This window comes from Seriola aureovittata, chromosome 14 (genome assembly GCF_021018895.1).
Source record: "Seriola aureovittata isolate HTS-2021-v1 ecotype China chromosome 14, ASM2101889v1, whole genome shotgun sequence".
Taxonomy (NCBI): Eukaryota; Metazoa; Chordata; class Actinopteri; order Carangiformes; family Carangidae; genus Seriola; species Seriola aureovittata.
The window spans coordinates 1,574,154-1,597,762 of NC_079377.1; the positions used below are offsets into that span (position 1 = coordinate 1,574,154).

Sequence of the window (23,609 nt, forward strand, 5' to 3'; positions counted from 1 at the left end):
GACTCTCTGAAGGCAGCAACAACACACTGATGAAAACACTGCTGTCTTTACAACCTTGTATATCTTTTTCATTTTGTCATACAGGCTTCACACAACACAGAAATAGAACATATTCAGAAACAGCTGATTTTACCAGAACAGGTTTGTAGAGAACAGTAGAACTTACAGCTGCAGCCGCATCAAAGTCCAGGACTCGGTCACAGAACATGTTCACGCTCAACTGTGAAGATGGTGAAAGTTACTCTGGTGTAAAAAACACAGGATTACAATGTCTACAGTTACACACAGGGAGGGGGCTGGGGGCGGTTTGGACAGATAGGCAGATACCCCCCCCCCCCCACACCAGGGCAGCACAACACACACTGCTGCCATCACTCTGTTACTCTACAGTTCAGTGATACTTCCACACATTCACAGAGAAGGTCTTTGACTCTAACACTGTTCCTCTCATATGGAACCTGTACAGCTGCTTCAGTGTAAGGGGGTGTTGACTCGACATGTGGCAGAGTGTCGATGGACTGAAAGGTTCAGCTTAGAAAGTTTTAGTTACTGCATAAGTATTTTAAGGTGTGTATGTGTGTGGTGCAAAATTCAGGTGTATGATGCAGTTTGAAAAAGAAGTGTTTTCACAATGATTGTGAGATTTAAGTCTTGGACAAAGTGTCTAATGTAAGAAAATGTGTTTGTACTTTTGGTTCCTTTGTTTGAGGCATGGTGTCAAAAGTTAAGGTTTTGATTCTTTGGTCTAAGCATTCACTATTCAATCAATCACAAAGAATGTTAAAAAAATACACGTTGCCATTTTGAATATGATAATAAAAAGTCTTCAAGTCTTCAAGGTCTGACTATGGATCCTGTATTTCCTTCAGGCTCAGACACATCTCTGTCTGTCAGTAGTTCACAGCCAAACTGGGAGTGCTGTGTTCTATTTGAGTGAAAATACAAGTAAACACACACACACACACACACACACACACACACACACACACACACACACACACAAGGATCAGGTCCTATCATGTCATAAAACAGGCCGCAGAAGGCAGTCAGGCAGGCTGCAGCAGAGGCCTGAGCTCGTTATTCATTAACCAGGAAGAACATGACAACACTCACGTCCTCATTTCAACTGTGCTATATCACAACAATGAATAAGTACATTATTAGTATTTATTTATTCTTATTGTAATTTATCCAGTAATTTACTTAGTAAAGTATTCAAAGCTGCTGCAATCAATAACTACCTTATTCTTATTGCAAATGCTTAATTTCTGTACATATTCTACGACCACCTTCATGCAGGAGCATCCTGTTCCTTTATATCTCCATTTCGAACGTCTCTGTTTTGCAGCCATGGACCAAGTGAAGGCCATGTGGAGCTGTTGTGACAGAGTCGAGCAGCACTGTGTGGGAAACGGACCAGCAGGACCTGGACCCAGGCTGTCAGCTGTATATCTGCACTTCACCAGTCCTCACAGACTGACTCACTTCAACTCTAAGTCTGTCGACATACACACACACACACACACACACACACACACACACACACACACACACACGTTCTCTTACATTTTTAACAGAAGAATTTGTGACCTCTTCTACTCCATTGTCTCCTCTCTTCCTCTCAACTCCTCTTCTCTGGAATGGTGGGACACACAAACCTCACTGTTCACCTTACTTATATTTACTGTACTTAAGTAAAGTTTTAAGGTACTTGCACTTTACTTGAGTATTTCTATTTCATGCTGCATGGTTTCATCCCAATGTTCAAATGTAATCTATTGAATCTAATGACGTCTTTCTTCTCTTTCACTTTCTCTTTCTTCTTCTTCTTCAGGTCAGGTCTGGGCCGGGGACAGGTGTCCCGGGCACTGCAGCATTTCTCTTGATGAAAGAACGGTCAGTAGTTCTTTTCATTTTGAATCACCGATGTGTTTTCAGGTGAAGAGGAGAACAGGGTGTGGTTTCACACACACACACACACACACACACACACACACACACACACACACACACACACACACACACAAACACACACACACACACACACACACACATGTCTCTGCCACTTCTCTCATTGCAAAACATCAGAATTCCCTAGGACTATGCCATTCACTGAAAACTCAATTTTCACAATAAAGCATCATCAAGGTGTTACACATTGTCTGAGTGTGAGGTGGGTGTGGTCAGCCTGCTAGTAGAAGTGCATTCAAGAATAAAACATGTCATTTCCTGTTGGCATCAGGTGGGACTCTGACTATAGTTCAATATGGTCATGAAGCCTGTCTGAACAATGTGCGTGTAAGTTACAACAACTTCCTGATTCATGGCAAAACATAGAAATTTGCTGTGTGGACAAAATTTAGGAAAATTGCTCCAAGAGGCTTTTTTGTAAGTTTGACACGTGTGCCTACCAAACTTCATACATGTAGGTGAAATGTACCACTAGCTGTAATTTGTAGAGGTTTTACAGGGGTCGCTAGCGGTAACGAGCCATTTTGCCACAGATGTGCAAGTTTTTCAGAATGTTAAGTTGATTCATCTTTGTGGAAAATAATATTAAACACAGCAGTTTCGTTTTGCTCCTCACACCGGCCCTAATGACCATCAGTGTTGCTCTGTGTATCCGTCACATCTGTAAATTATGTTTGATAACATGTCAGACATAACAGCAATGGTGAAGGCAATGATATCTCAGTGTTTCGTATACAGCTTCAAAATCACTGGTTTACATAACTTCTCTATGTGAACATCTCATTTTACTTTTATTTAAAGCTGTTTAAAACCATTTCTGCCCACCAGCCCTAACACACGACTAAAAACCTGCTAGCAAACAATACACACACCGATCACAGAGACATGTCTGGGTTAAAGGTACTCTATGGAGTTTTGCACCACACTCAACTCTATGGAACGAGTTTAGTCACTGTGGTAACCTGCTGAAACTAGAGTCACCTCCTGGTGGTTGTCTGCCTCCTCCACTCAGACTAGTTCCAGGTTACATCTCTGTTTATCCAGAGTCTTATTAAATATAAACCATTTGTGTGTCATAATGCTGTATGAAGTCTGCGAGAAGCTCAAGTGTTTTGTGGAGTCAAACTGACCTTTGAACTTTGACCAATAAAGTCTAATCAGTTTGTGCCACATTTGAAGAGTCATCAAGGCACTACTGAGATATCGTTATTTACATTTTGTGGCATTTTAGTGAGAACAAGTGTTTCTTTAGCTTTGCTAGTTGCAACTTTACTTCATTTCTACTGTTCCATGTGAGAAAACTTTCACACACTCGGCTTGTCTTGTGCGGTGGAAAAAGAGCTTTTGGTTTCATGTTTTAAAATGGGGGGGTTAATGAGTTAAGTGAGTCAGTCTGTCTGTGGGCTGGAAGAAAAAGAAAGAGATTAAAAGCTCCATAGAGCTACGGATGTATGATGATTCTCAGTGGCATCAGCACTATGAGAGACGCTTTCAAAATACAGTTTATCACTACTGCAAAAACACAGTTCCTGAAACTAGGGCCCTGTTTGTCAAAGCTCCACACACACAAACCAAAACCATATACACAAAATACAAAACATCCTACATCTCAAGCACTACATCAAAAACCAAATAAACTCTTCTAAAAATGACACTTTAGCTTCCAAACTTTACACCCAAACACCAAATATATAGATCTTTCCACCGCCAACTGCACACGACTGTGCTACATCTAAAAGTTTTCACATTTCTACTTTTCTCATGATATACAGTATGATATATGCGTATTAAGTATAAAAACACTATTACTGTATGTTTGACATTTTTCATTTGTAGCATGCTGTAAATATGAACACAAATGCAATGGGGAAACAAAATCTCTTTATTCTCAATACTGATTTGAAGATGTCATGAACATACTGTACTGTAAAATACAGTAGGCCTGTACAGTATTGCAGTTACTCTCTATCCTGTCTCTGATGTAGATCAGGCCACAGCACTTAATCAACATCACAAGCGATGTCCTGTCCGGCCAACAGTCTTGAGTGGCGTATCCAGCCCTGGCATGCCTCCACATCAATGTCAGCACAGGCCTCTTCCATTGCCTGGATGAGAGCTGCACGTTGGAAGGGTTAATGGTCATAAACCTTCCAACGCCATGCTGAAAAGAGCTCCTCAGTAGGGTTCAGGAAAGGAGAGTAAGGTGGAAGGCGGAGAACTTGAAACCGTGGGTTGATTGTTGAAACGATCTTGGACCAGAAGAGCCCGTTGGAAACTCACGTTGTCCCATATGATAACAAACACAGAGTCCCCTGGTCAGTGGGAACAAGTGTGTCATGCAGGGTGTCGAGGAATCCGAGGATATGAGCTGTGTTGTAGTGGCCGAGACTGGCGTGGTGGTCAAGGACACCATCCTGGCTAATTGCAGCATGCATTGTGATGTTTCGACCACGCAGCCCAGGAACATGGACAACAGCACGCTGCCCGATGATGTTCCTTCCCCAGCGTCTGTTCTTTGTTAGATTGAAGCCAACATCATCGATATATATGTACGCATGCTGTTGTGCAGCAGCATCAAGCTCCATGACTCTCTGAAACAGTCAGGAAAAGAAAGGATATCAGTCCATATGTAGCACAGAAATACAGTAAACTGGAATAGTTTAGGTAATAGGCTAATGTACACTGCTCAAAACAATTACAGTAAAGGAACCTCCCAGTGTTCCTTTGATTAATTTGAGCAGTATATATACACACTGGAAAATGTAACTTACTTGTACATTTTCATAGCGCAGTTGCTTCACTCTTTCAGTTTCTTTCAAATGGCGCTCTGTACAGCTGTTTCATGCAAAGTCTATTCTGCTTCAGTAGACGGCACCCTGTGTATGTTGATGAATGTTGTGTTGTCAGTAATTATGTGCTGTTGCATTTGTCGCAAACGTATGGTGTTGTTTGCAATGACCATGTTTATGATATGTTGTTCCTGTTCTTGTGTGAACAGGTGATTTTTTCCCTGCTGAGGGGAGTCGCTGTACAATTCTGTAGAAACAGAATGCAAATATTTTGGGTCCACTGTAAGATCTCCTTGTGAAAGACTGTAAAATTGAATATCAGTGGTAGGATTCCTTACCTGTTCTCATTTTGAAATGCCCGAAAGACAGCTGCTACAGCGTAGCGGCTCAAATTAGGTTGGACCCTCTGACCAGCTCCAACCTCTGATTGTAAACACTGATTGTTTTTTTTCCGGCACATTTCAAACTGTTGATTGAATTTTAAAAACAAAGTTGTAACTTTAAGGTCCTGTGTGTCTATTTGTCATCTTTTAGACATGACAGACACCTCACATTCACATGACACGCTTCTTGGATAGAACACAGACCGTCACAGTCGGCTGTGAACTCTTTATGGGAAAGTAACAAAGCTGCAGAATGGACTTCACTCTCTCTAAAGAACAGGCTGTTACAGACAGGGGCGGGTTGGGACTTGCAGTGACTGATGGGAATGCGGCAAAGCCTGAATCATCAAACTGTCCAGTGTTGTACAATCACATGTTCATAAAATACCTGTTACACATCACGTTAGACGCTTTTTGTTCTGCTTGTTAGGGAGTCACGGTGAAAACGAAAGTGGCTTCACTGTTTTACTTCCTCCTCTATGAGGCCAGCCATTGTTGTACAGTGTAGGTATACTGCCTGTATCCATGAGGATTTGTCTCCATCTGCTGAGCAGTCATGAATATAACAGCTCAGTAAATGTCCTGTATGGAGGGATGTCTTCACTCTTCTGGAACACAGTGTCAAGTTTCTGTTTGTAGTCTATAAGCACAATATTACGATTTAATATCATGGAAAATATTTCTTGTATTTGTTTTTTCAAACGGAAGGTAAGTGATATATACGATACTGGGTACCACTTTACAAGAAGAGCACTCTTATAAAGGATGTATAAATTGTTCATAATTAGTTTAATTCAGTTGTTAACACTTTACAACAGTAAATGAGCAATTATAAACCAGTTCTCACAGTTTTCATACATTGATGCAGGCTCACTATTTGGCAGGCTCACTATTTGGCAAGATCAAGTTAATGCTTACTACTTGTTAATCTTAATGAGTAACTACCATTTATAACTAGTAAAAGGAGCCTTATAGTAACTCATTAATAAATGGTCATGTGTTTTAACCTTTTGCCGGTTATAAATGTTTGAAACTGATAAGCAAATGGTTGTAAAATGAGATGAAGAAACATGAAGATGCATGGAGGAGAAGCAGCTCAGTGAACAACAGAGATGTAAACAGAGGGACAAAGAATGGGTGAGCAGTTCACTAGTTAAAGGAAGGTTACCAACTGTCTTCTACCTGGAACGCTAAAGTCCTAAAGAAGAGACCAAGCAGCAAAAAGCATCTCCATGTTAATCTCCACTGTGCAGAACAGTCTGAACAACAGCTGTGATTAGAATGAGGACGGCTGCTGAGAGCATGTCGAGGTAAACAATACTGGCAAGGCCTCAGAGGATGAATCTGGTCATGTGATATGATCATGTGATCTGCCATAATCTGATCTGTCAAATGAAACGATTTGACCATTAAGATGCTGTTGGTGGTTCATTGATAGTAACTGAACAAAGGTGATGAAGCAGCAGCTACAAACGCTGATGATGGAGAAAACAAAAAAAGCTCAGTAACTAATGAGATATGAGGCTTTTTAACATCTTTGATTAAATTGTGCAGATTCTGTATTTTCATCTTGAAAGTCACCACAGGAAACGTGTGTGCGTTGTCCTGTGTTTCACAATAAAATAAGACAAGTCAGGAGAAAATGGATAAACTCAAATACACACGTTACATTTCTACATTTCTAACACTGCTGTTGGTCCTTGCACAGAAACAATGGTACTGAGAAAAAGAAGTCACGACTGAGCTTTTCAAACATTTAATTAAAAGTTGAAAACAGGATATGAAGACATACTTTACACATCATCATCTTCACTTTCATAGAAAGACCTACAGGAAGCCATTTAGCAAAAAGGAGCATGTTGACATTTGTTTAAAAACATGAGAGACAGATAGAAAAGAAGATTCATATCAGTGTCATCAGTGTGTGTCAGTCTGTTTAACAACTCTAAACATCCACCCTAACCACGTCAGACCCACACCTGTACTACACGCACAGATGAGTCGGATATTCATCTCCTCTTCTCCTGACAGCCGACTTTTGTCTTCTGATCACACCAACAAAGAAAAAGGAATGGGGAAGAGAAAACAACAACATGGTTTTGGCTGGAGGATGGCAAAACTCTGAACTTTAAGTTTAGAAACTTGGAGAAAACAAGCAGCTGACATCATCTGGGGGACCAGTGGGAAATGGATCATTCAACACTCAGGACTTTCCCCCCTTCTCTTTCTTTTTCTTCTTCTTCTCCTTCCTCTTCTTTTTCTTCTTTGGTGATTTTACTTTACTCTTTCCTTTGTCGTTGTCGTCATCACTACCGTCGCTGCTGTCACCTTTCTCTTTGCTATCCTTTTCTCTGTTGCCCTTGCTGTTTGTGTCTTCTGCCTTGACTTTGCTGTAGCTTCCAACAGCCTTCTCCTTCACCTCCTCCTTGACCCTGACGTTTGAAGGAGGTGTCAGTCCCTGGGACACTGTGATGAGCATCCTCTCCTTACTCATCTCCTCTCTCAGGGAGAGGTTTTCCTGCCTCGCCTTGTTGTTTCTGTGGCTGTCATCTAGTTTTCTTAAGCCATCTCTCTCGTTCCTCCAGCATTGTTGATAATGATTTGTGTGGTCTCCTGGATCTCTGCGGTAGCTGTAGTCCCTGTGGTCTCTCCTCTCTGAGGGGTGTGGGTGTTGGTTACTGCTACTGCTGCTAGAATAGTGTGAGTGTTCTTTGCTGTCTCCATCATATTTTCCCGTCTGCACCTTCTGCTAAAATAAACAAACAAAAAAACAAAACAAAAATACAATGAAAAACAACAAAAAAAACCAAGACAAATTCTGCAACCTGAAGACAAAGAAAGTGGGAAGTCTGTCGCTAACTTATGACCGACGAGCTTCTTAAACCCCATAATATGAAAAGTGCTAGACAACAGGTTTTGTTTTCCATAGGGCAGTGTTCAGTAAAGGTCAGGTTAAAGTTTGGATTTTTAGGCCTGACTAGGGATGGGTACTGAAACCCTGTACAGGCTATATTTTGAAAGACAGCAGAAATGATAAGCCCCAACGTTATTGGTTCTGCCCTCAGTACTGGAGAAATTAAGAAAATACATTGCACATTTTATCTTACCAACTCCGTTACCATTACTACATTTGTCTATGATGTATTTTCACTGTTTCCAATGCTGTGGGAACAGTGATGTGGGGGCTGCTGGTAAAACTACTGCACAGTCAAAATACTGTCAAAGAAAAAGTCCTATTTTAAATAATTGTGTATTACATTTGTTTTACATTTCCATCATTACAAAATCAGTCTATAACAGTGATTTGTTCAGTGCTGTTGAAGTTTGATCCTCAAGAATGTTGATTGAGTCCATGTGATAAAAAAAGCACAGTTAATTCTGTTCTTAATTCATTTATTTTTCTCTTCCTAAGTACCAATAAGAGTACCATTAAAGTACCAGATTGATAAGAGTACCATTAAAGTAAGTTGATATCATTAAAGTACTGGATTAAATAAATGTAATCATTATTACTATTAATTAAATTACCGGAAATTAGTAGTTTGGTGCTTTTGCGACAGGATGGTGTGTGGGACTGAGTTAAATTAACTATGGGTGTGTGTTAAAGGTGATAAAGGAAGATGGACACAGTGTGAAAATGTGGCTCGTGTTTCTGAGGAAGCACAGAGGAAGAAGATATGAGGCTGTGGATACACACAGTTGAAGTTAGTGGGACACATTGACTGTTGGTCTTTGGTCCTGAGGTACTTACACTGTTGGAGGTACTGTGTCGGTGGATGGCTGCATGGTTTTCAGCACAATTCAAATCTCCGATGAACTCCTCACATTTCTGGCAGTAAAACCCAATGACTGGTGTCAGGAAACTCAGTCCTGCAGAGGGACGAGAAAAGCAGTGAAGCATCAAGTTTTTTAATGTGGAAGACGATAAAGAATCAAAACTAAGAGAGAAGCTGCTTTACCGTCCTGTTTCAACAAGCCCTCCAGCTCTTTCATCAACGACTCCATCTTACTGATTCTGGCCTGTTTCTCTGTCTTCCTCTCCTCAGTGTCACTTGTCTGGAAAACAGACAACAGTTTCAGGGTTTAATCTTTAATGTGTTCACCTTCATGTTCAGATATTATACAGTCAATGACAGTGAGTGAAATTCTTCACCTTGTGTTTATCAGAGCTCTGAGATGTGCCACTCCCCTCACTTTTAGTCCGCTTCTCCTTCGTGGCTAAAGCAGAAAGAGCAACATGATCCTGTGTTAGAGTTCAGTGTCACTGTTTACACCAGGTGACTGGTCAACTTGACCTCTGCAGGGTTCACCCAGTGACATGAAAGACCTTATTGGCAAACACACAGAAAGTTTAATACCTGTTTGACGTTCATACCTGCCAAAGGATGAAAGCAGTAGGCACAATATGGGGTAGAATTATTTATTATTATAATTACATTTTTTCTGTTGTTTTCAGTCGTTTGTAACAATGGTTCCTATGGATATAATTAACTAAATTGACCTGGACCAGGATGGATTAATCAATTCAAAATAATTCATTCAACATGACTGAAACTTCATGAAAAAGACTGTACATCTCCACTTCTAGTGTCCCACATTCACATACATAAATACAACAGACTTGTTAATACCTTTTTACAGTAAATTGATTGATTTTCAAGATCTGTTTTTCATCACTCTCTAACTTTTCCCCTGAGTCTGCAGCTCAAACACATAAGGGGTCACAAATATACTGCTTCATTTTAAGGAGAAAAGCTCAGTGCTTTCCCAGAACAGCTGAACCAGCATCTGTGAAATAATACACATTCTCTGAAAAGTGTAGTATTTACAGCAGAAGGAGGTTATATGTGGGACTGAGACAGAATAAACTACAGTTTATTAAAATGAAGGAACAGGAAAGTTTGGATCAATTCATTGTTGCTTTAGGTCTTTAGGTCAAAACACAGAGTACCTCCAGCCATATACTCTAAAGGTGCAGCTGCAAAACAAAAACAGGTGTTATGGTATTTATACAATGTGCAACTTGCTTAACGCTGAATTTATGAAATCAGTGGATTAATAAATGATAAAAAGTACATGTGCCTTTGATCTGTGGCTGCACATATTTAAAATGTGCAGTTCAAAACAAGATTATTATCGTTAACTAAAACTTACAAAATAATGAAAACTAAATGTGAAAAAACATTTTCGTTAACTGAAATAAAAAAAAAACTGTACTGTGTGTTTACAAAACTAAAACTAACTAAAATTATAGAGAAAATGTCTTTAGTTTTCATCAGTGTATCTCAGACATCAGCTGGTGTTTTGGGTGGATTTAAAATCTATCTTACAATTTTTCAGCTGTGCCAGATGGAGCAGTATCTTAGCAGCTGATTGGTTCTTAGTGTACGACCATTACATGTGCACTTTAAGTGTCCAAAACATTCACTGGGTTAATGAAGTCAAGTAGTTGTTCTGTCCAGTTGAATTTTTCTGGGTAATATCACAAACACACTGACTAACACATCTGTTATAATTCTGTCTTTTGTGGATGGTTGTTCATCTGTCTTAAGTGAATACATTTTTTAAATGGTTTGATGTTTTGTTGAGCTTTTATTACACAATACTTTTCTAACCTTTATGAATCGGACCCTGACAAATACCACATATTACACTGAAACAAAAAGAAAAAGAAAAACTGAAGCAAATCTGCCTTAAAACTAATTAAACTGAGAGTGAACGATTATAAACTACAATATTATACTACTATAACTACTATAAAGTGTTATTTATGGTTAGTTAATGCCTGAATAATGGAGTTGAATCAGGGTCCTCACCTTTGATCAGAGACTGTAGAGATTCCAGAGCATGTCGTACATTCGGATTATTCACTGCCGACACCGCCAAGCTTGCTGCTGTTGGGTCTGAACGAGGAAGTGTAGGAGACAGCTGCTTCTCCTCCTTCTGCCCCTGCATCTTCAGCATGATCTCGCTGATGTCTGCTGTGCCCAAACTTTTTAATATGCTCTTGATCTTCTCACACTCACTGCTGTCCAGATTGGCAGAGGCCAGACTTGAGGAAGTCATTTGAAGGGGATGCTTCAGATCGAGCCGATCCCCAGAGCTACTGAATGTGGATTTGGTCTGATGATGCTGTTGACTGCAAAGAGCAGAAACATCCGTTTCTTGTAGTTTACAATGTTTTCCAATCTGGGAAAACGATGAAAAGAGGTTGGAAGACGATTTGTTGTCTTGTTTTCCTCCAGTGTCTTCACTCCCATACAAGAACGACTCTTCATCATCGAGCTCATCAGCTCTCCGGACTTTGGAGTCCTCTTGACTTTGCACTTGGAGCCAAGAGAAATCACTGCCTACTCTGTCATGGGGAAGGAGCATGCTGTCGTTCTCCGGTGACACTGAATTCTCCTTACTGTCATGTTGCTGAGGTCGGTTCTTGTCCAGTCCACTCTGCACTTTTTTCCTTTCATCAGAGGCCTGGACAGAAACAAACACCACATAAGAAACATTTAACAGATGCAAGGTCCTTCACTTTGTTATCCTGTTGGGCTGCAGATGAAATGTTTAGGGAATTAATGAGGTACAGGCTAAAGAGGTACAGTCTATGCATGCATTAGTTTTAACTGCCTGTATTCACATGTATTTAAGAACAATTAACAATTTCTGATAGACAACAACCTGCGAGGCAATCTGCTGCTATATGTGGTCGATACAGAACTGAACTTATGAATATTATTAAAAAGACCTTGGTGTAATCTTAGTGTACCTAAACAGACCATCTTCAAGAATCACTTGTTAGGGACATTTATGCTGATAACCCACTGAAGCAAAACATTTTGAAGAATGAATGATGAACTCCACCTGAATAGTGAGGATGGCATCTTTGAGGGTGGGCAACCGCTCATCCAGTTCTTTGCTGTTAAGGACCAGCTTCAGTCCCTTTAACAGACTTTTCCCTGCCATGTTGTTACTGCTGACACTGCTGCTGCCGCTGTTGCTGGCGCTCCTCATTCTCTTTTTGTCTTTAGCATGTCTCTTTTCAATGCTGCTACTTCGTGACTTGGACCTCCTGACCCGGCTCTTGCTCCGTGCATGACTCTTCTTCTTGCTTCGGCTTGGGCTCCGACTCTTATTTCGAGCCCTGCTGTTACTTCTTGCCCTGCTTTTGCTTCTAGCTCGACTCTTGCCACGAACACGACTTTTGCTCCTTCCTCTGCTTCGGCTGCGTACTCTGCTTCTGCTTCGTGCATGGCTCTTGGCTCGAGATTTCCCACGGCTTCTGCCACGACTTCTGCCACGACTTCGGCTTTGACTATGACTTTTGCTCCTGGTCACAAGTTTCTGGAACTCAGGGTCTGATTTTACTGCATCTTTCAGGACATTTGCTGACTTAAATGCATCAGCAAGATTATAAGCCATGTTCCCTTTCAGATAATCTGGGAGGGGCTTGTTGGCTGCAATACATCTCAAGAATTCCTCACCAGCTCGGTCACTGAAAACAAGCGTGCATGTGTTTCAAACACAGGAAAAAATTTAAGTACATTAAAAAAACTGTTCCAATAAAATAAAATATTCTGTCAATACATATACCTGTTGTCTGGAAGATGATGATCCACAGGAGTGGGATTCCAATGTGGGACCTGTAGGTGTTGTGGTTCTGCATGAGGGACGATCTGCTGGCTGCCTCCCAAAGCAATCACTGTACTACGGTCTATGGAGAAGCTGCTACAGTGGGGCTGAGAGTATTCAGAGTTCATGTTATAGTACTGTACAAGACAGAACTGCAATAACATATGTTTTAGCATTTTTTCTCTATATAACTTTGCAGTTAAATTTATGATTAAAACGGAGTTCCACAAAGCTAATACTTACAAATGTACTACATTGACACAAATTGACCAAAATCGCAACTGTTTAAATAGTCTGTGGTTACATCACAGATAATGTAAAATAGATTTTGCAATTTCCTGGAGCTTGTTGTAAATTATATCCACCACAGATTGAAAATGCTCAGTGACAAAGAGAGATAATGTGTAGAGTAAGAGACAAGGGACCATGTTGATGCTATCACAGCAACCCCAATGCTGTCAACATGTTGACGTTCCAAACCATGAGTACTCAGTAACCATTACTACATTATTACATGACTACTTGGGAGCCGTTGCTACATTGTTACATTGGTACTCGGTAGCCATTGCTACATTATTACATTAGCACATGGTAGTCTTTGCTACATTATTACATGAGCACTCGGTAGTCATTACTACATTATCACATGAGATCTAGGGAGCCATTGCTACATTATTACATGAGCATAAGGCAGTCATTGCTACAGTATTACATGAGCACTTGGTAGCCATTGCTACATTATTACATTACTAATCGGTAGTCTTTGCTACATTATTACATGAGCGCTCGGTAGCCATTGCTACATTATTACATGGATGCTCAGTAGTTATTATATGATCACACAGTAGCCATTGCTACATTATTACATGAGCACATGGTAGTCTTTGCTACATTGTTACATGAGCACTCGGTAGCCATTGCTACATTATTACATGGATGCTCAGTAGTTATTATATGATCACACACTAGCCATTGCTATATTATTACATGAGCATTCAGTAGCTATTACTACATTATTACATGAGCACTCAGTTATTACTAATTATTACATGATCACACAGTAGCCATTGCTACATTAGTACATGAGCACTCAATAGTCATTACTATATTATTATATGTGTACTCCGTTCTCATTGGTCAGACCACAACCATCTTAAAACTTAATTTTGATCTCAACTATACACCTATAAAGTGTCAAGACTGTGTCTTCAGTGACACAGCTGCGACGATATCATGGTGACAACATTTGTCCACAGACAGACACATCTGTGGTAGTTCCCGAAACAGTAGGTGTCACAAAGTGAAAACAATGCCAGCTATCATAGCGTGTAATAATCAGGGCCCGTATTCACATAGCATCTTCCTATTTTAGCACCTAAGTCTGGGAGAAGTTAGAAGCAGTTGAGAGGACTTCTAACTCACTAAGACCAAATCACAAAGAATCATAAAAGGGCTGCTGTCCTTCCACATCACGATGTTTTGGAAACCTTAAACAATGATGAATTACTTAAAAGATACCAACTCAATCAAGGACCATTGTGGAGTTTGTAAAGGATGCAATAACATCTCCAACCAACTGAAACAACCCAATCAGTGAAGAAATTACGTGTTTGGCATCGCTCCGTTACTTAGTAACAGAGAAAATCCAACTTTACAATGCTGACAAGTTGGAGATCTCCCAGCCATCTGTAAGCTCAAACAATAAATTTGTTCTGATTTGACATCATAGGACAACTCATACGATTTCCTTTACATGTTCAACAACTACAGAGAAATAAAGACGCTTCATGGTAGGTCTACCCACTGTGATCGGTGCCATAGATGGAACAAATGTAAAAAATTATTGCGCCATAGCAAGACGAGGAGGTAGTTGTAAACAGGGAAACAAAATCACATCATCAACAAACTATTTGATGATACAGTTCTATACATTGTTGTTCAGTGTCCAGAATCTACATGGATCTTAATGGTCCTTCTGGCTGGATGTCATCTGGGGGAAATCTTCTCACACCTCAACCCACAGCCGGGACCACAGCTACATTACAACAGGTATAGCTACAACAGACTGTAGCTAATAGGTTGCCAGTTAGCTTTAGTTAGGTAGTCTATGACAGATGAGCTTTGTATTGTAAATTTTCATTGTAAAATTAAATTCTCCCGTATAGACACAAACCTTATCATACAGATACTTTTCTGGAGAATGCACTTCTTTTATAAACAGCATCGAATCCGTTATTATTTAATTTGTATTCATTTTTTTATTATTACTGTGGGATGTTTCGCATGCATTTTTTCTGGCACAGGCCGGTCTTTCATCAACCAATCGCTGTGGTTCCTGCAAGCAAGCTCGTCCATGAAAATTGACATCAGTCATAGCAACGGAGTCGTACTCTTAGTTTAGGAGTTTTCGCTTTTCCTTACAAAAAGTTGGCCTTAGCAGCTTTGTGAATAGGACTTAGGAGAAAAATTTTAGTTGAACTTAGGCGTACTCTTAGTGGTGAGATAAAATACTTTGTGAATACGGGCCCAGGATGCTTGGGTCAATGCTTTGTGCTGGCCTATATAACTTATTGGGCCAGATGAATCACAGGAGTTTCTGACAGCTTGTGTAAAATTAATTCCTGAAAAGTGAGAATGACAGAAACTTGAGTGTCTGCAAGCTGTGATATCTGCCAAATGGGGTTTACTGAGTACTGACTTAGCAGGGCAAAACACATTCAAATAACAAGCCTTTCATAAAATCTAAACTATTTTTTGTCCTGTGTTGTCAATGGAATTTAACCACCATCTCACTGTGTGTATGGTCTACAAGGCAAGTATGCAAACTGAATGCAAACTACTAATTTCAGGATGATTAACAACTGATCCCATGAACCTTTGATTCTTGTTTAACCGAAGACACTGTTTATGGACAATGTTACTTTGAAAGGCAGACAGTCTTACAAAGCCTTATATCAAATACATTTATTTAGGCATTTGACTGTTACTGATAACTAAATTTATACTTGACTCGTCACAGGTGTTCACCTTAACACTTGATGGATTATTGTGTGTAAAATGATATATCCATACATTCCATTCTTTTATTCACCTGGTGATACTGACTGAAGACAAGCAACATGAAGGTCCATCTTGTCTGATTACTGAAAAGAAGTCCATGCCATCATTGTTGACACTGTCATTCACTGTGTTAAAAAGCGAGGGTGAAAGTAAGCAGAACGTCAGCAGTGGAAATTGTTTTTCTTGATGTTAGGGCTGCATGATACGCAAAAAAATAAAGAAATAAAAAAATAAAAATAAAAATCCTATTGCGATTATTTAACAGATATTGCAATTGTGATTTCAGTTAAAATGGTAGTTTTTTTGTCTTTCATTCTCATTGAAAAAAAACTGATGCTGAACAAACAAGTTCCTTAACGTCCAGAGAATATGAGTTGTAGGTTGGGGTGTCTTTGTAGCACCACAACACTTATGGTGCTATCAATGTACAAAAATGTTGTGACACATTTTACCTTTATCGAAAAAAGTGTGATTTGGATATTGGACTTGGTCATATTGTGTTTTGGCTTATACTTCGATTAAATGTGCAGCCCTAGTACATGTGTATTGCTCAAAAGAAGACACATTTTTTCTTCACTCTCACTAATGTCTACATTGGATACTTGAGAAAACACAAACAGCCCAAGCTGACCAGCCACAGTTGTCTCCGTATGGTATTTCTTGTCAACACTGGAGCCCTTAAGTAGGTGGCGAACATCAGATATGATGTAGCTACGGCAGCAATTTGCATAGTGTTTGTAGCTATGCTGTAATCCCCTTAACACACAAAAACCCATCCAACTTATGGGTGTGCTTACCAGAGAACATGCAACGGCACAGTGTGTATTTTCATTGGTGGCAGTATATCTTGCTATCTCACTTAGAGTAGTGACACAATGTGTAGCATGTTGCCAGTGCTGAGACCAAAAACCACAGTAAAGTTAAATGGACCAGACAAGAAACAGGTTTTCTTTAATCTCTCTGATGTATTTTGTATGTTATTCCCTGTATGAGATACAACAAAGCACAGAAACAGAAATACATTACCATAAGTTAATACATATATAGTAGTTTCAATGAAATAAACTATATAATGTTTACCAAGTATAAGAGACATGAAATTGTGATAATAATAATATTTGATCAACATTTCTTGTTTGGTTCAGAAAACAATGGAATCACAGCACACGATTCACAAAACCTGTCCAACGCACTGTAATCAATAAGAGCCACAACCTTTACTGTAGATCACTTTAGAATAGTGAACAGTACAGTTCAATATATTCATTCACTGTGTCTAACATACACTCAAATGTTGTTTCAAGTGATAACTGCTCTTTTTGTGAATACGATATTTAAACGAGATGCCAATACTACATCCACACTAGTGGCCCCATGCTGTAAGGCTGTAAGTGTCATTAAATGAGTTTAAACATTCAAATAAAATTAATCCGTTTCTAAACAAGCCAGGAAAAAGTAGCTCAGCAAACTATTTTGGCTATGTACATAACATGTTCACAGTAAGCTTCAGTACAGCTACAGTACAGTAGTTTATCAACTAGCCATGAGTGTCGCTGCTATGTCATCAAGCTTCTAGAAACCCATATTTTGTAAAGATGTGTAAATAAATTTCACTCTTTCACACGTTCTGGTGTTCTGGCCTTTGTACAACTAAACTGAAATTGTATTTAGAATTCAAAAAGGAACAAATATGTCAAATGTACACTGACAGTAAATTGACACCACTGACCATGACAACCTATTACATATTACTGGCAACAGGTCGATTTCAGCTTGTAAACTTTAATGTTGAATCCTCCATGTATGCAAAAGACATCAAGTCCCACAGGGTTCTGTGCTTTGACCAATTCTATTCACCTTACATATCCTACCTTTAGGCAATATTATAAGGAAACATTCTAAAAACTTTCCTCAGAAACACATTATCTAATGACATAGTTACTCTAGATGGCATTGTCCTGGCGTCCAGTTATCTTTGATCAGGATATGTCCTGTAACTCCCACATAAAACAAACTTCAAAGACTGCCTTTTTTCACTTACACAACATTGCAAAAATCAGGCATGTATTGCATTTGCTTGCTCTAAAATCCATAATACAATTTAAAATCCTAATATTTATTGCAGCTCTGCAGCTTATTCGGTACAGCTCCTTGTCCTCCAAAAGTGCATCACACTAATCAAATGAAAGATGTTGATTTGACACAGTAGTATATTATTGTGCAATTTTAAGATATCATCACCTTACTGAAGTATTTCCTTTTGACATTATACTTTCATACCACTACATTTACATTGATCCATTTGGCAGAAACTTTTGTCCAGAGCGATGTACAAATCCAAATGAGAGTAAATCAGTATTGTAGTTTCTTCTGTGCATCAACAAGTTCTTTCCTCTTTTTCCAGCTATGTGAGGATGCTGCCAACACCTTTGTATACGGTCCAGTGACTCTTCCAATCCTTGATTCCTTTGTATTTTTCACTGCAAAATATGGGAAACAACATGAAAAACACTGCCTGTTAAACCTTACTGACTGATATTAGATTCATTAAAATATGCATCACACATTATCATTTCTACAAAATAACACTCTAAAAATAAGCAAAAACTTAGCTTTAAAATAATAGTTCACATGTAATATTGTCATATTAGCAAATATTTTAGTTATATATATATATATATATATAATTCAGAACTATGTAATAATGTAATACAACCTAGTCTCTTTAAAACAAAGAAAGATTATTTCTGTTGACTCACCCATTTTGATGTAAAGCAAGTACACAAACCACTGAGGCTGACGCAAGTGGCTGATACGTACTGCGATGACCATGTCCTCTGCAGTCAACTGAAATTACCTCTGCAGTACAGCTGACAGGAAAATGGGACGTTTGTAGACAGCTACTGCACAGTAGCCAGGACAAACTGTCGAAGTCGCATGCATAAGAGTGGAGCACAATTCAACTGTAGCTTCAAACAAGACTCTCTAGCTAGTAAGTATAGTTTTACTTGTGGGTTGTATTTTGTGTCCTAACCAACACACATTCAACCTATGCTGGACACCACCATTTACCAGATAAAAGTTTCACCTCTCTGTCTATTCATCTGCTCACTCACTCCCTCTCCATTGCTGACGAGTCCTATTTCTCTCTATCTTGCTCAATCTCTCTCTCTTTTTTCAATAGGTTGGTTAAATGACATTTTAATGTTGCTATCAATTCATTTCCATTCATGGTGGCAAAGCCAGTTCACCAATACTGGGCAGCATCGGACCCAGGTCTCGCCTTAACTGGATATTTTCCATCAATGACTTAATTTGTTTTTAACAATTACTGTAATTCCTTGAGAACGACACTATAACATTACTAGTGGACAAGCTCTCACTGCTCCACCCCTCCGATTAAGGATGGGCATTTTCAGTAATTTCAATATTCGAGTACTGTCATTACCTTATGAATGACTACTCGATTACCTAGCAAATTATATATATATTTACCATAAAAAACATAATATGGGAGGTCTGTGTCCGACTGGAAACACGAGCGGATCCAACGTTAAGCTTGTGTTTCCAGTCGGACACGGACCTCCCTGACCAAGCCTACTGTTTGGCTGTTGGAGAACATGATATCAAAGATCCTCAATACACAAGATACCGCATTACAGGTAGCGCCAATGGTATGAAATGGGACACAGTTCCGGTGTCCTAAGTGGGCATTTTCTCCCAACCCCTCCCTCAAGCCAAGATAACTGCCATGAAATGTGAAATGTGAAACTGTTGTTCTTGTTATTACAGCCTATTGCTACACAAAGCTCCGGTATTTTTAACACAAATTTATGGATTACTTGTGCCTGCCAAAAGAATACAACAATAGAGGATACAACACGGATACAATACAAATTTGCGCCTTTTTTTTTTAATCTACTAACGACATCTGATCAGCCCAGTACAAACTCATGTCAATTTAATAGGCTAATAATCTGTTTAAGCAATTGTTAAGCAATGAAACAAGTTTTATTTCCGTTTTAAAGTTTAATCCATGGTTTAACGTATAAGTAAGTCATTCCAAGAATAACTCTGGTCCATCTAAACATCTCGTTATCGGTTGGCAAACGATGTCGGCAGTTTGGCAGATCTTGCGAGAGTATGTCACTGAGACAGAGGCAGGTCTCAAATAAAGTTCATTTTCTTCGGATCTGTTCGTCTGAAAAGTGTAATTTTGATGTCAGAATGTTCTGAAGACGTGCGGCTTGTGAAAACTGGGTCCAATATCTATTTCGATGACTATGGAGCGAAAGAATATGTGATAATCTGTGATCTCGTTCACTTCGCCCATTGGAATGAATACACTCAGACCTGCTTCCATTCTCCTAAAGGTGCGGGGAGGTGGAGAAACCCACATGACACAGATACAGGAAATAAACGGAAATGAAGCGTCTCGGTTTCTCTACCGTCTCTGATGATATGCAAGTTTAACGCCATATATCTTGCACTGCACGTTATTGTAATCTTTTTTAATCAAAGTATTTCCAGACATCACTTTTCCTGTCATGGCTGCCATGGTGCACGTAACGCCAACTGAGCTGAACTATTGTAGCCAAAAACAACAGGTGCGCAGGTGCGAGAATAGTGAAATGCTACTCCATGACATCGACTACTCGAGTACTCGTACCCATCTCTACCTCCCACACCTGTTTGTTTGCTGCCACAGTCTAATTTAAATGTATACATATTTTTATACTTCTCATAATAACACAACAGATCTCTAAAGCTGTGTTCTATGCTGTTGTTTCATTGTGTCCATTCTCCCTCTCACACACACACAACAAACCTGTCTGTCATGGTCAGACTGACCATAAGAAGAAATCCTGACGATGAACCGTCAAGTTTTTACTGGCGCTGTCTGTCACTTTACTGCTCCTCTCTGTAAGCCTGTGCTTAATGGCTTAGAGTGTTCCTCCAAAACCGGAGGCTGCAGTTTCAGGACCCTATTTTTTCATGACACTACAATCTAAGGAAGTGAACACCAGGATCGCAATTTATAATAATAAAATTCTATATCATTATTAATGATACACAACCGTGGTCCTGAAGCAACATTTAACTACTAAAGTCTAGCAGGAGAGAAATTTGTATCAAATTAGTATTATAACACGTTATTTCTCTCTCTCTCTCTCTCTCTCTCTCAGGAGTCATTGAAGTTCTTTTGTGTGTCCTCCACCACCACTGGAACTGGGCTCATGTAAAACACTGCATTATGTTAGATCAACTCTCAATTTTCATCCCGTTGTTGCAGCTTGTAATAGATGATCATCCTTTATTAGAGGATCTTTGTCCATCTTATTCAAGCCAACAACTAGATACAATGTGAAGAGAATATAAAAGTATGGGAAATATGTGGCTACAATAAATACTTTGCCATAAGGTAAGAGTTAAGTGAAATACTAGTGTTCACAGTTTGAATGAAACATATACAAACTATGCTCATTTAGAGTAACAATAAACAGGGCAGTGCATGTCAGGAATGTACCAGCACCTGCCTCTTCTTCTGTGTCTGGCCTCATCAATCATCAGCAACCACATTACAGTAACACCTTGGAGTATTATTCCTGCACAGAACAGATATTGTCTATACTGAGATCTTTTGCACATCCTGCTCAGCAGGAGTTTTGGTAACACTTTTGTACATAGTTTTTTTTCAGTTAAAAACCTACCTTGCAAATAAACCTTATTTTCTGATTCTGCCTTTGTGATGATGTCATCATCCCTTCCTCATGCTGCTGTAGCCGGACACCCATGTGTCATGCAGTATCCCCTTGCTTCATATTTTTATAGGTAAATAAAATATACTGTTTGTATTACAAGTACTCATAATTTGTTTCAGTGCTATCAACAATTTTAACAATCGACAATAAATGCCCATATGATAAATTATAAGGAACATGGGGAAAACAACATGATTAACTGGAAAGCGGCAAAGAGGTGAAGTGCTGCTGCCTATGGAGGTGGAGCAAGTAGCACGATCTTACACATTACACCTTTAAATATCATAATCTAACAATTAAGTTATTTGCCATTTAAGGTAGAAGCACATACCTGACTAGTAATTTGTTGGTTTTTAATCTGAATAGGCCCAGTTCACAACAATGTCTCTTCTGTCTGGATAAGTCTGGATACTTATGATTATATGGTGATTCTCTGGAATATTTCTTGAACCCATGAGAAAGTATGATGTGATTAAACCGTCCACTGCAGAAAAAACACATGGTGTGATGAGGTTGATCCAACGTTTCAAAGTGGAGCGAAGTGATGACTTAATTAGAACAAAACATGCTTAATCTGCCTTTTAGTATTTTCATAGATAGAATAAAAATTTCACAGACCTAAAACTGTGTCTTAAAGAATCTTTACCCTCTCGGGATAATGTAGTCAAGATTTGTCTAGTCTCAGTGTAGTGGTTCTCATGTGCTGTTTACTCCTCGGGTACAATATGTAGCTACATGTGTAGCCAACTACTACTCACAGCGGTCTGTGGTGTATGCTAATGTTTGGTGTGATGCTAGCTAAGCCCTTATCTGCACCACATAATTTAGCCGGCTAAGCTAGCTTTATTAGCCTGCTGGGTACTTACACTGATGAAATGCCCTCTCGATGGTCTGTTGTGGAGAAAATCCGGTGCTGAGGCTGAAGGTGGTCCGCAAGGTCCATGGGGTAAGTGTCCAGGAGGGGGGATACAACAGGACCCTCCGAGTCTGAAAGGAGGGCCATGGGTTGGTGGAGGTCCGAACGGCGGCGGGCCGTGTGCAGGTTTAACTGGACGATACATGGTCGTGTTCAAGCGGGCATGCTAACTCGTTTCACCGATGGATGAAGGGGAAAACCGTTTACAAGAAAACCTATTTTTTTCCACACAACTTCGCGTGTCTCTCTCCACTGAGTGCAGCAATTGTAACTGCCGCAGGAAATGCAACTGTGGCACAGAAAAACATCCGGGGGAACACATTCAAAATAAAAGTCTATTTTCGCAGTAGTGCAAACATTGTACAGTCAGTTCCTGCTCTTCTTATTTTTCTTGTCCGTTCTGTTTTGTCCCTTTATTTTATTGTTTTATTTCATACTTTTTCTTGTTTACGATTAAGTTTATTATTTTTCTTTAGTTTTTTTTTTTTTTTTACAATTTATTTATTCATTTTCTTACCTCTGACCTATAATGTTCTTATTCTTCTTACTGCTTGCTCAGTTGTTTCTGCATTTATCCTGAATGTGATTTGTGCCTTTTTGACTGCTATAAAATTTGTCAATAAAAAAAATAAAAAAACGACTGCTCCTTCTTCTTCTTTGAGGTTTTACATCATTTGCCATCTCCTGGATTTAACTACGTCTGAAAATCTTCAAATTTTCCTCAACAGACCAGTTCCACAAGAAAATCAAAGTATCTTCGACCCTGCCCACCTGCTTCACTCCTATCACAGTCAGGTATGCTTTTCAGTCCTGGTCCTGTCAGCCCTGCTCTAACATCCACTGGAGCTGTAAGCCACAGTCAGCCTGATAATAGTTGTCATACTCTCCCATACTTCTCACCACATCATCCCCTAATCACCCAGAACTGGACTTAATGATCTCTCTTTTTCACAGCAGGCCTTTAACACTTCCTTTGTTGGGCTTCTTTCTGTACTTTGATATGGGTTTGCAAGGGAATTTGTTTTCCTTTCTTTTTTGGAAGGGAGGGGGTTGGGTATGGGGATGGAAGGGTTGATGAAAGGGTGGGAAGTGTGTGCATATG

The 23,609-nt window shown here is 39.4% G+C and overlaps 1 protein-coding gene and 1 long non-coding RNA gene across 6 annotated transcripts; both read right to left on the minus strand.

Annotated features, from left to right (window-relative positions):
• Window positions 1–3,835: 3,835 nt before the first annotated feature.
• LOC130181262 (uncharacterized) lies at window positions 3,836–5,091 on the minus strand. The gene is made up of 2 exons (XR_008829550.1): window positions 4,743–5,091; window positions 3,836–4,562 (listed from the first exon to the last, which is right to left on the minus strand). It is a non-coding gene; the product is annotated as an uncharacterized LOC130181262 (long non-coding RNA).
• A 1,792-nt stretch (window positions 5,092–6,883) lies between these two features.
• si:ch211-195b21.5 (serine/arginine repetitive matrix protein 2) lies at window positions 6,884–23,378 on the minus strand. Of its 5 annotated transcripts, XM_056395254.1 has the most exons (10): window positions 22,458–22,597; window positions 21,923–22,075; window positions 15,861–15,954; window positions 12,731–12,876; window positions 12,002–12,632; window positions 10,960–11,617; window positions 9,297–9,361; window positions 9,103–9,199; window positions 8,895–9,013; window positions 6,884–7,892 (listed from the first exon to the last, which is right to left on the minus strand). In XM_056395254.1, exons 3-10 carry the CDS (start codon window positions 15,888–15,890, stop codon window positions 7,347–7,349), a joined length of 2,292 nt encoding a protein of 763 aa, XP_056251229.1. In that variant the 5' UTR covers window positions 15,891–15,954; window positions 21,923–22,075; window positions 22,458–22,597; the 3' UTR covers window positions 6,884–7,346. The 5 variants fall into 5 exon arrangements, with proteins under 5 accessions (XP_056251229.1, XP_056251231.1, XP_056251230.1 ...); XM_056395256.1 differs by lacking the exon at window positions 15,861–15,954; XM_056395255.1 differs by lacking the exon at window positions 21,923–22,075 and having other exon boundaries at window positions 22,458–22,476.
• Window positions 23,379–23,609: the final 231 nt, after the last annotated feature.